Source organism: Carcharhinus amblyrhynchos, unplaced genomic scaffold (assembly GCF_965287045.1).
Source record: "Carcharhinus amblyrhynchos unplaced genomic scaffold, sCarAmb.v2.hapA scaffold_49, whole genome shotgun sequence".
NCBI classification, from domain to species: Eukaryota; Metazoa; Chordata; class Chondrichthyes; order Carcharhiniformes; family Carcharhinidae; genus Carcharhinus; species Carcharhinus amblyrhynchos.
In genome coordinates, this window is record NW_027649790.1 from 2,218,069 (window position 1) to 2,231,696 (window position 13,628).

The 13,628-nt window shown below is 46.3% G+C and overlaps 1 protein-coding gene across 1 annotated transcript in view; it reads left to right on the forward strand.

Moving 5' to 3' along the window:
- Window positions 1–4,999: 4,999 nt before the first annotated feature.
- Window positions 5,000–13,628, forward strand: part of vsig10l2 (V-set and immunoglobulin domain containing 10 like 2) — a 54,017-nt gene continuing 45,388 nt past the window's right edge. Inside the window, 2 exon segments of the mRNA XM_080182251.1 lie at window positions 5,000–5,072; window positions 10,905–11,258. Of these exon segments, the coding sequence (XP_080038377.1) occupies window positions 5,000–5,072; window positions 10,905–11,258 (427 nt within the window).

The following is a 13,628-nucleotide window of genomic DNA, read 5'->3' on the forward strand; positions in this document are numbered from 1 at the left end:
TTCTCTCTAATGAAAATAACCTCAAGTCCCTCAGCCTTTCCTCATAAGACCTTCCCACCATACCAGGCAACGTCCTGGTAAACCTCCTCTGCACCCTTTCCAATGCCTCCACATCTTTCTTATAATGCAGCGACCAGAACTGTATGCAATACTGAAGAGCTTGTTGTGTGAGGGACGGTTGAGGACTCTGGGTCTGTATTCATTGGAGTTTAGAAGGATGAAGGGGGACCTTATTGAAACTTACAGGATACTGCGAGGACTGGGTAGTGTGCATATGGAGAGGATGTCTCCACAAGTAGGAAAAACTAGAACCAGACAGCATAACCTCAGGCTAACAGAACAGAGATGAGGAGAAATTTCTTCAGCCAAAGAGTGGTGAATCTGTGGAACTCTTTGCCGCAGAAGGCTGTGGAGGCCAGGTCATTGAGTGTCTTTAAGACAGAGATAGAGAGGTTCTTGATTAATAAGGAGATCAGGGGTTATGGGGAAAAGGCAGGAGAATGAGGATAAGAAAAATATCAGCCATGATTGAATGGCAGAGCAGACATGATGGGCTGAATGGCTTAATTCTGCTCCTACGTCTTATGGTCTTATGGTCTTATATTGGGAATGGCTCTAAGGCAGTGATCTAATCTTGGTGCTAGGTGATGGCGATACCAAGTCTCAGAGACATGAGATTAGCTAAACCCCTCCATTAGGTTCCTGTAACTTATCATCAGTTATCCTTAATTTCAGGTACATTCCACAGTATGGAAATGTACTCAAAATCCTATGGTGACTGTGACAAGATTAAACCATGTTTTGATCTTTTTGACCTCTCTGCAAATTTTGATAGGTTTGACCACACTATCTTTCTCCAACACCTCTCCAATGTTGTCCAGCTGGGTGGGACTGTTCTTGCCTGGTTCCATTCTTATCTACCTGATCATAACCAGAGATTTACTTGCAATGACTTCTCTTCTTGTTCCCACACGCTTATTTCTCAGTTTGCCCCAGTGGTCGATCTTTGGTCCCCTCCTCTTTCTCATCTACATGTTGTCTCTCTGAAACCGCAGCACTGGTTTTCACGTATACCCTGACAATATCCAGCTCCACCTCACCACCATCTTTCTCCACCTCTCTACTGTTGGTAAATTATTGGACTGTTTAGTCGGCATCCCGTACTGGGTGAGTATAAAGGCAAGAATCTCCGACCTCGCTGTGGCTGGGATTCCTCCGGTTCCACTGCAGTGAATGGAGATTTAACTGAGTATCTAGATAAGAACAAAATCAGCCCGGGAAACAGGCCCTTCGGCCCAACGAGCCTGCGCCGCCATCTCAACACCACCAGTCCCCCTCTCCACCCATGACCCCTGTCTAATGTTTTATGGCCATCCAGATTGAGGGAAACTGATTTAGGGACAATTTATTCCTGCCAATCAGCCTAACAGCACATCTTTGGGGTGTGGGAGGAAACCGGAGCACCCGGAGAAAACCCACGCAAGCACGGGGAGAATGCACAAACTCCCACAGACACTGGCCCAAATCCATGTGTCTGCACAGCAAACAGTGATAGTCACTGAGCTGTCGTCTTGCCCAGAATCTGGTCTAGTTTAGGCACACACTAACGACATGAAGCACTAGGCCAATCTCAAACAACCAAGAGCAGCCCCAGTGCGACCCATTGCGTGTAAACCCCTCGTTGGACACGAGGTGTCACGTTTTCTGTTCTCACTGTTAGTGGTAGTGGGGCGTGAACAGCAGAGAATTCTGGCCTAAGATTCCTTCAGTTAAATAATGGGATGGCTGAAGCCATTGTTTTCAGTCTCTGCTCCAAACTCCATCCACAGCCCCTCCCTCCCTGGCATCAGTCTGAGATTAAGTCAGCCTGTTCACAACTTCGGAGTCACATTTGACCTTGAGATGAGCTTATAGCTAGCTATTTACACCATCTCCAAGCTTAATGGGTGGCACGATGGCACAGTGGTTAGCACTGCTGCCTCACAGCTCCAAGGACCTGGGTTTGATTCCCAGCTCGGGTCACTGTCTGTGTGGAGTCTGCACATTCTCCTCGTGTCTGCTTGGGTTTCTTCTGGGTGCTCTGGTTTCCTCCCACAGTCCAAAGATGTGAGGGTTAGGAGGATTGGCCGTGCTAAATTGCCCCTTAGTGTCAGGGAGACTAGTAGGGTAAATATTTGGGGTTACAGGGATAGGGCCTGGGTGGGATTGTTATCAATGGGGACTCAATGGCCTCCTTCAACACTGTAGGGATTCTATGATCACCTACTTCCAGCTCTGGAAAAGCACCGAGCTTTACCCCTGTCACAGCCAGTCTGCTGCTGAAAACCACATCCATACGCTTGTTACCTCCACACACAACTATTCCAAAGCACTCGTGGCTGGCCTCCCACATTCGAAATCCAACATCCTGCTGCCCATATTTGTGCTCACATCAATGTCACTCACCTACAGCCCCTTCTGCTCGCTAATCTACACAGTCAACCAACACCCTCATTATTAAATTCTCATTATTGCTTTCATATCCATTCATGGAGTCCCCTTTCCCTCTCTCTGTGACCTCCTCCAGCCTCGCACCCCACCGAGATATCTGACCTCTGATTTGCCCACTTGAACACCCGCTGACGTCAGTCTCTCCATCATAGGTTGCCACGCCTTCAACTGCCTAATCCCTAAATTCTTGGGGTTCCCTCGCCGAATCTCTCCACTTCTCTTAGAGCTACTTCTTAAAATCTATTGCTTCAGTGGATTGTTGGTGGTTCGTTATCTAATTTTGCCATACAATGCTCTGTGGGATATTTCATTATGTGGATGATGCATGTAAATGCAAGTCAGAATTATAGAATCCCTGCTAATCCCTCTGACACTAGGGTCAATTTACCATGGCTAATCTCCTAATCCACACATCTTTGGACTGTGGGAGGAAACTGGAGCACCCGGAGGAAACCCACACAGACACGGGGAGAACATGCAAACTCCACACAGACAGTGACCCGAGACCGGAATTGAACCTTGATCCCTGGCGCTGTGAGGCAGCAGTGCTAACCACTGTGCCACCACACCGTCCATTACTGTTGTTGCTAAACCACTAGCTGAGATTCCAGCTTGTGACTCACTCCCACACCTGCAGCAACTGAACACCTGAATTAGATTTCAGTCTGTTATACACTCCTTAAATATTGAGTATGAATAAATCATTCAGGCATCCATGTGATTTGGGACCAGGAGGAGGCCATTCGGCCCGTCGAGCCTGCTCCTTCGCCATTCAGTGAGACCGTGGCTGATTGGATTGTAATCTCAACCCCACATTCTCTCCCACCCCCAATAACCTTTCACCCTCTTGTTACTCAAGAATCTATCTAGCTCAGCCTTAAAAAGATTCAAAGACTCTGTTTCCACTGCCTTTTGAGGAAGAGAGCGCCAGAGACTCACAACCTTCTGAGAGAAAAGCTTTGTCCTCATCACTGCCTTAAATGAGTGACCTCTCAGTTTTAATCAGTGACTCCTAATTTTAGATTCTCCCATAAGAGGAAACATCCCCTCCACATTCATCCTGTCAATACCCCTCCGGATCTTAGAGGTTTTGATCCAGTCACCTCTTACTCGTCTAAATTCCATCAGATACAAGCCTGACCTCTCCCACCTTTCCTCATAAAACTATCCCACTCATTCCGGGTATTCGCCCAGTAAACCCTCCTGAATATGTTATTGTATTTTAAAGTTTATTTACTCGTGTCACAAGTAGGTTTAAATTTACACTGCAATGAAGTTACTGTGAAAATCCTCTAGTTGCTGCACTCCGGCACCTGTTCAGGTACATTGACGGAGAATTTAGCACGGCCAATGCATCTAACCAGCGCATCTTTTGGTCTGTGGGAGGAAACTGGAGCACCTGGAGGAAACCCACGTAGATAGGGTGAATTCTCAGAGGCTATTTCCCAGGGCTGAAATGGTCACTACGAGAGGACACAGGTTTAAGGTGCTGGGGAGCAGGTACAGAGGAGATGTCAGGGGTAAGTTTTTCACTCAGAGGGTGGTGAGTGAGTGGAATCGGCTGGTGGTAGAGGCAAACTCGCTGGGGTCTTTTAAAAGACTTTTGGATGAGTACATGGGATTTAATGGGATTGGGAGTTATAGATAGTTCTATGGCCTGGTAGGTATGGATAGGATTGGTGCAACTTGTGGGCCGAAGGGCCTGTTTGTGCTGTAGTGTTCTATGTTCTAGACACGGGGAGAATGTGCAGACTCCACACAGACAGTGACCCAAGCCAGGAATCAAAGCCAGGTCCCTGGGACTGTAAGGCAGCAGTGCTAACCACTGTGCCACCGTACATATACATCTCTCAACCCCTGGTTAGATAGATAGCAGCTTGTATTTCATTCTCATTTTAACCTGATAACGAGCATTATGTTGAGCTGCATGAGGCCTTTTGCCCAGTTTATACCCCAGGGTTCTCCCATCAAGAATGGATTCATCTTCATGGGAGCAAGTGACACAGTTGAGGGGGGACAGAGGTGAGGGAGAAGACTTTGTCTGAGGGGCCAATGATAAACATTAAGTGAAGCGAGGAGCACAAGTATCTTCAGGGTGACTTCTCCGGAAACTGGCTAAATGTCTCCCAAGTTAGATACTGATTTGATTTATGTTGGAGTTGGTGGAAGTAATCAGACAAATGACTGGGCCCGAGGGGAAAGGTTTACCTCTGCATAATAGATGGACTGACAGCACGTTGGTAACCAGACACCGCCTTATCGAAGGAGGGCCGATGAATAATTCAGAGTCAATCTGAGAAGCTTGCAAGTGCCTCATGTTCCTTGGGTCTCGTTCGCCTGAGTCAGTGCAGATACTTCACCGTGATTGCTCAGACCGGACCCCTGGGCAAAGCGTGCGGAGGATGGAAGTGTGGAGGAGAGGGTTGAGATAGGTTGCTCAGGGCCGCGGGTCCCTGCCAGCACGTTGGTCAAAGGGGGTGTTCACATCCTGCTGCAGCATGTTCCAGAAATGGGTGATGGATTGACTCGGAAATTTCAAACCCGGTTTCGGTTTCTGTGGATTCTCGCCCCGCTGGCCCTAGGTAAGATCTAGGGGCTGTCCTGGTTCTGCTGCCCAAACCCCTGGGAAAGTAATTTTGAAGTTACAGCACAATAGGATGAAATATAACTTTAAGGCTAATCCTTTCAAATCTGACTGTTTCCTTTCAACACAAATAATGAAGTGTGTAAATGTCCTGAGTGCTGTTGCAGGGGGGTGTTCTGCAGTGTGTTTGTGTTTGGAAATGTCCAGCAATATTATAATTGTTTTACATTATAGGGCAGCAGTGTGGTGCACTGGGGGTAAAACTCACACTTCCAGCAACTTTCACTGGGGTTGGAATGTAGTAAGAAGTCTTACAACGCCAGGTTAAAATCCAGCAGGTTTATTTGGTAGCAAAAGCCACTAGCTTTCGGAGCGCTGCACCTTCGTCAGGAGTTCTGTTCACAAACAGGGCATATAAAGACTGGAATATAAGATGTTGGAATATAGCCCAGGGTTAAGTGTCTTCTCTGTTGGCTGTAAGGAGTATGTGGGGGGCAAGGGGTTTCAAGGGCAACTAGACATTAAATAAATTCACCCCTGGCTCTCTATGCCCTCTCCCACCACCAATCCCCCTAGCTCCATCCACCAGGATAGTTAATTAAATCCATTCTCTGGATTGGGTGACTTTGGGCAATGCCAAACCTGTAAATACATCCTCCTTATCTATTTTTATCCGCTCCAATGTCTCTCCTACCCTTCCCTTTCCTGTGACATTGTTAGAGTTCTGTTTGTTAGTGAAGACACACAAAAGATTAATTTCCTATCTTAATGATGCCCCCTTTATTTAGTGGACGGCATGTGGCACTGCTGCCTCACAGTGCCAGAGAACAGGGTTCGATTCCCGGCTCGGGTCACTGTCTGTGTGGAGTTTTCACATTCTGCCCGTGTCTGCGTGGGTTTCCTCCGGGTGCTCCGGTTTCCTCCCATAGTCCAAAGATGTGCGGGTTAGGTCATAGAAACATAGACACCTTACAGTACAGAAAGAGGCCATTTGGCCCATTGAATCTGCACTGGCCACAATCCCACCCAGGCCCTACCCCCATATCCCTACACATTTACTCACTAATCCCTCTAACCTACACATCTCAGGACACAAAGGGGCAATTTTAGCATGGCCAATCAACCTAACCCGCATATCTTTGGACTGTGGGAGGAAACCGGAGCACTCGGAGAAAACCCACGCAGACACGGGGAGAATGTGCAAACTCCACACAGACAGTGACCCAAGCCGGGAATCGAGCCCAGGTCCCTGGAGCTGTGAAGCAGCAGTGCTAACCACTGTGCTACTGTGCCACCCCATGGTCGATTGGCCATGTTAAATTGCCCCTTAGTGTCAGGGAGATTATCTAAGGTAAATGCATGGGGTTATGAGGATAGAACCTGGGTCAGTGCAGACTCGATGGTCTCCTTCTACACTGTAGGATTCTATGATTATTCTCCACAGGGCCTTTTTTGTCCGTCATTTGGCTGTTTCACTAGTTCACCTTTGATTCCAATCCACCTGGGCCAGATTCCTTTACGCCATATCGAAATGAGCCCTCTTCCTATCGAATTTTGATTCTTCTTTGTCATTTTCCACGACCATTCTAATCTTCACGATATTGTGATCACTTTTTCCCAAACGATCCTCCACTGAAACTGAGACTTTTGGATAATTACATAGGACTTAGAAAGATAGAGGGTTATAGATAAGCCTAGTAGGTTGGGACATGTTTGGCACAACTTGTGGGCTGAAGGGCCTGTTTGTGCTGTAGTTTTTCAATGTTCTATGAAACATACTGCATTGCCTTGTTTCCTTCCCTAGAATGAGGTTCAGTACTGCTTCCTTTCTCAATGTCTACACAGATCCAAAAGGTTCTCCCGAGCGAATATTCAAGAATTAGGGAATTCTCTCCCTACTTCTCCTGTTAATTTCTCAGTTTATTTAGGAGAGGTTGCGTGGGTTGGGCCTGTAATCATTGGAGTTTAGAAGAATGAGAGGTGACGTTACTGCGACTAATTCTCAGGGAGTTTGACAGGGTGAATGATGAGGGGTTATCTCTTGTTATAGGAGAATCCAGGTACAGAGGGCACAATCTCAGAGTAAGGGATCCCCCGTTTAAGGCAGATCTTCATTCAGAGGGGAGTGAATCTGTGGAATTCTTTTCCAGAGAGGGCTTTAGAGGCTGGGTCATTGAGTATGTTCAACGTTGAGATAGACTGATTTTTAATCAGTAAGGGAATCACGGATTATGAGGGTTAAGACTGGTAAATGGAGTTGAGGATTATCGTATCAGACCAATCATGATCTCATTGAAAGGCAGAGCAGATTCGATGGGCTGAATGGCCTCCTTCTGCTCCTACGTCTTACGGTTTTATGGTTAACAGTTGAAGTTCCCCATTCTCAGTAACTTCTAATTTTTACATCTTTCTGGAATTGGTCTGAGAATTTTCTCCTCTATATCATTCCCAATGTTTGGTGACTCATAATAAACACTCAGCGCGCGACATTGAGAGCAACCCCAGGATCATTGCCTTTGACGTTCTGCTCCATAACTTCTGAAATTCTGACCACAGGATCATTGCCGTTGACGTTCTGCTCCATAACTTCTGAAATTCTGACCACAGGGCCATAATCTTTTCCTTGCCCCTGTCATTGGACCCCAATGGACCACGACTTTGATTGTTTCTCTCTAAATGTTCTGCACCCCCTCAGCAATGTCCTTAACCTTGATGCCAGGGGGACAACACAGGATGCATGTCAATGGATGGAGAAGTGCTCGACTATTTTTGAAAAAAGCAACACATTGTTAAAGCTTTACGCCTTGCACTCATCAGGACAAATCAGAATAATATCAATGTAAGGGAAAACAACACCTTGAAAAATCCGATACCAATCGGGTTAACTTTCCAAACAATCAGCATCCTTTTCTCGTACAGTATAAATTTGTTGCTTTTCCTGACATTGGTATTCTTGCAAAGTTTCCTGATGAGTACAAAATGAAAAGTTTTGACAAAGTATCTCTTTTTCCAGCTTTACTCAAGCAAAATGACTATTGAATCCCCTGTGACAACTGCAGGTCTACACTTTGCTGCCACTCTCTCCGTGACCTTGTGGACAGGTTCTAGACTACAATCCGCTGACGTGTTGTCCCTCTCATTTAGCACTGAAAACTGTTCTGTGGGTGTCATAGTTCTGGAACATTCTGCACTGCCAGCTCAAGCTCTTGTCTTTCTGCTGTGCCTCCAGAAGATTTTTTCAAAATGTAGAAAGGAGAGGCGATGGCCTGGTGGTATTATCGTTGAACTATTAATCCAGGAGCTCAGCTGGGGACCTGAGTTCGAATCCCACCATGGCAGATGGTGGAATTTGAATTCAGTGCAAAATATCTGGAATTAAGAATTTACTGATGACCATGAAACCATTGTTAATTATTGTTAAAAACCCATCTGGTTCACTAGTGTCCTTTAGGGAAGGAAATCTGCCATCCTTATCCAGTCTGGCCTACAAGCGACTTCAGACCCAGAATAATGTTGTTAACTTTCAACTGCCCTCTGAAATTGCCAAGCAAGCCAATCAGTTCAAGGGCACCTAGGGCAATTAGACAGCCATATCCTACGAGTGAATTAAAAAAACCCTGAGCTCTAGTTCGAGTAGATGATCTCTGGATATCACATGTGATCATCCAGAACGCACAAAGCACTCTGGGTTTCCACATTACATCAGAATTTCAGGTTGTAGCTACCCCATCATTCTATGTAAGTTAGTTATTTAGTGTTATATCAATGTTGTATCACCTTAACTGGGCAGCATGGTGGCACAGTGGTTAGCACTGCTGTCTCATAGGGCCAGAATCCTGGGTTCAATTCCGGCTTGGGTCACTGTCTGTGTGGAGTTTGCACATTCTCTCCATGTGTGGCGAATCTCTGGAATTCTCTGCCCATTGAAGTGGTGGAGGCTGCCTCGCTAAATATATTTAAGACGCGGGTAGATAGGTTTTTGGTAGGCAAGGGAATTAAGGGTTATGGGGAGAAAGCGGGAAAGTGGAACTGAGCCACTTCAGATCAGCCACGATCTTATTGAATGGCGGGGCAGGCTCGAAGGGCTAGATGGCCTACTCCTGCTCCTATTTCTTATGTTCTTATGTTCTATGGTAGTTTCCTCCAGGTGCTCCAGTTTCCTCGAAGATGTGCAGGTTAGGTTGATAGGCCATGCTAAATTGACTTGGGTGTCAGGGGAGTTAGCAGGGTAAACGTGTGGGGTTGTGGGGACAGAGACCGGGTGAGATTGTGGTCAGTGCAAATTCGATGGGCAGAATGGCCTCCTTCTGTTCTATAGGCATTCTATGAACTCCTTTTATTTACTACTTATTCATTATTTATTGATTTTATTTATTACTGCTTACTTACGTTGGTATTATTATTTATTAATCATTCAATATAATTCAGAACCTTTTAATGTTGGTACATACTACTTAATTAATTTTAATTTTAGATTGAATTAGATTCTTGAATTACTTATTTATATGTTTATTTATTTTCTGTTATGCTTGATTTAAGTTACTCATTTCCTACCCACTCTGCTCTGAATTTCCACTCACAACAAAATCCCGTTGTTACTCAGTTCAATGATTCACTCTCAGTTTAGCTCACACATGGGTGTGTGCAGCACTGGGCCCCACACAATAGGAAGAATGTTGTGTCAGTGAAGAAGGTACAGCCAGTGTACATTCACTAGGACGCTGCCTGATATGAACAGATACAAACACAAACTGAAATCTCCCTCTTAAAATTTCAACTTCATTTATCAGTGTCACAAGTAGGCTTATTTTAACACTGCAATGAAGTTACAGTGAAAATCCCCTAGTCGTCAAACTCTGGCACCTGTTCGGGTACATTGAGGGAGAATTTAGCATGGCCAATGTATCTAACCAGCATGTCATTTGGACTGTGGCAGGAAACCAGAGCACCTGGAGGAAACCCACGCAGACACGGAGAGAATGTGCAGACTCCACACAGACAGTAATCCAAGCTGGGAATCAAACCTGGGTCCCTGGTGCTGTGAGGCAACAGTGCTAACCATTGTGCCACTATGCCTCTTCAGATGTAATCAAGAAATACTCCAGAATCTTGATCCATCCACTTTCATTGTTTAAAAAAATTTTGAACAATTTGGACTGCTATCCATAGAACCTCTACAGTGCAAAAGGAGGCCATTTGGCCCATTGAGTCTGCACTGCCTCTCCAACAGAGTATCTTACCCAGGCCCACCACTCTGCCCTATCCCTAGAACACCCACACGCTTATCCCCCTAATGTACATATCTTTGGAAGCTATTGGGCAATTTAGCATGGCCAATCAACCTGACCTATACATCTTTGAGCTGTGGGAGAAAACTGGAGCACCCGGAGGAAACCCATGCAGACATGGGGAGAATGTGCAAACTCCACATGGATTGTCACTCAAGGCCAGAATTGAACCTGGGACCCTGGCACTGTGAGGCAGCAGTTCTAACCACTGTGCCACCATGCTGCCCATGCTTCCTTCCCCTTTAAGCATTTACATTTCCTCTGCATCCATCTTTCATTGCTATTCTTGTCCTCTCACTCCCTCTTTTGTCCTTCACATCATTCTGTTTGTCGTTTAATCTCTCCTGCCTGCCACTCGCTCACCTTTTATCCTTTCCCTGCCCCTTAAATCCCGTTAACTCTCTAACACCTTCCAGTTTTGTGGAAAAGTCACGGAGCTGAAATGATAATTTTGTTTCTCTCCCCACCACTGACGTTACCCGACCTGCCCAGCATCCCAATCATTTAATTTTTGTGAGTAACTGGGTCTCTTTCTTACTCAGGGTTGGATATCCTGGATCCCGAGGAGGTCACGTATATCGAGAGCCAGGTGAAAGGGGTCATAGGTCGATCTGTGATCCTGGAATGCGGCCAGCCTTTGCCCACCATTTACATTTGGGGTTTTACTAGGCCTGGCTTCAGTGACATCCGTGCGGTCCTGTACAACTATGGAATGGGCCCCAAGCTGCAGAAAATGGCCTCCATGTTTGGTGATGTGAAGGTCCTCTCCGACAGTGCGGACTTGGTCATAGATAACCTGAAACTGGCCGCCGAGGGAAGATTCACGTGTCAAAGTTTGTACGACACCAACGACGGGGCAAAACTCATCTACGTCTTCGTCAGGTTACATGTCCTGGGTGAGTCTGAGATTTTAACTCTTTAGCACAGTAACTTCATTGCAGTGTTAACGTAAGCCTTACTTGTGACTAACAAATAAACTTTAAAGTAAGGAGAATGCAACCAACCATCTCCACCCCGCTCCACCCCACGCCCCCGCACCATCACCCCTGCTTCTGACAGAGGTGAATTGCACCCTCTCCTCAATTTACTGTGGTTGTTTCTCTCCCCACAGGGGTGCACCAGGCAGCCTTTCATCTGTTCCCGTGGCAAGGCTTTACCTGGGACAGATCACGAGCATGTTCTAGCTTGAAAGGTGCCACTCCACTTCAAGCATTGGCTGACCAGGAGTGTACTCTGCACTTAACACCAGCCATTGGCATGTTGGGAGGATTGAGCCTGTCCAAAGGTGTGCGGGTAGTTTGATTGGCCATGCTAAATTGACCCTAGTGTCTGTGGCATTGGCAGGGTAAAAAGGTGGGGTTATGGGAATAGGGCCTGGGTGGGATTGTGGCCGGTACAGACTTGATGGGTCGAATGGCCTCTTTCTGTACAATTCAATGACTGTGTTTGGCTGCGGTTGGAAAATGCCTTCTTGGCCATCGAGTCCTGGGGTGGGACTCGAACTCGAAACTTGTGGCTCAGAGGCAGCCTCATGCCACAAGACCGCCACAATTTGCTGTACTCTCCCTTTAAAGAACATTCCGGAACCGAAACAGAATGAGCAGGCTTTCCGTGATGTGTTTAGAACCAAACCTTTTGTACAAACATTGACGGACCGGAAACGACCCACTTCTCCATCCAGCCTGTTCCCCACTCAACTGCGAATCCTCACACCTCCCAATATCTGTAGCTGTAAGCTGGCAGCGCTCCCTGGCATTGCTCATGTTAAGTTGATTGTTTGATGAGAGGGCGTGATGCAATGTTCTGGAGCTGTTAGTAAACTGGCTTGTTGCAAATGGGCACATCCTGAGGTTAACTCGCGTTCAGTTACTGTTATTGAGGGTTTTCTTTGTGGGTAGATTGATCGAGAGCTCGCAGATGTTGTAGCTCGAACATGTTGTTCCCTGGGTGGTTTCTGTAAATAGCAAATGTTTACTATTAGCTTCTCTGCACATCTCCAAAAATGGCACAGAAATAGAACTCGGTCAATGCAACATATCAGTCCTGGTGAACATTTTTATAAATTAGAACCAGAGAGTCAGAGAGTTCTACAGAAAAGGCCCTTCAGCCCATTTCCCCAGTCAAAAATAACCACCCAATTATTCTAATCCCATTTTCCAGCACTAGGCCCACAGCCTCGTATGCCTTGGCCCCGCAAGCAGCTAGCTAAATACTTCTTCCATGTTATGTGGGTTTCTGCCTCCACTGCCCCTTTGGGCAGCGAGTTCCAGACCCCCTACCACCCCCTTACTTTTCCTCACATCCCCTCTAAACATCCTACCCCTTAACTTAGATCTATGTCCTCTAGTCATTGACCCCTCTGCCAAGAGGAAAAGTTTCTTTCTGTCTGTCTATCTATGCCCCTCATCATTTTATACATCTCAATCATTCCCCCCGTGCCCCCCCCCGAGTCTCCTCCGCTCCAAGATGAAACAATCCCAATGTATCCAATTTCTCTTCAAAACTAAAACTCTCCAGCCCAGTCAAAACCTAGTAAATCTCCTCTGCACCCTTTCCATTGCTACCTCATCCCTCCTACAATGTGGATCCCAGAATTGCACACAATACTCCAGCTGCGGCCGAGCGAATGTTTTACATAATTCCAGCATAACCTCCCTGCTCTTAAACTCTTTGCCTCGGCTAACGAAGGCAAGTATATCGTATACTTTCTTAATGATCTGTCCCGCTACTTTAAGGGACCGGTGTACATGCGCACCATGGTCCCTCTGATCCTCGTTGCTTCCCAGGATCCTGCTGTTCATCATGTATCCCCCTGCCTTGTTTGTCCTGCCCAAGTGCACAACCTCACACTTATCCAGATTGAATTCCATTTGTCACTGATCAACCCATCTGGCCAACTTGTCTCAGGTGGTAATCTAAGGCTATCCACCTGACTGTTTCCCAATTTTTGTATTATCTGCAAATTTACTGATCAACCCTTTACTTTCAAGTCAAAATCATTTATATAAACTACAAGCAGCAAGGGCCCAACATTGATCTCCGCAGATCGCCACTGAATAAAGTCTTCCAGTCAGAAAAGCACCATCACTCTCTGCATCCCGCCACTCAGCCAACTCTGGATCCAATTTGCTAAACTTGCTTGGATCACATGGGCTCTCACCTGGTTATCAGTCTCCCATGTGGGACCTTATTAAAAGCCTTGCTGGAGTCCAGGAAGACTACGTCAAGTGCATTTCCCTCATCTACACACCTGGTCACCTCTTTGA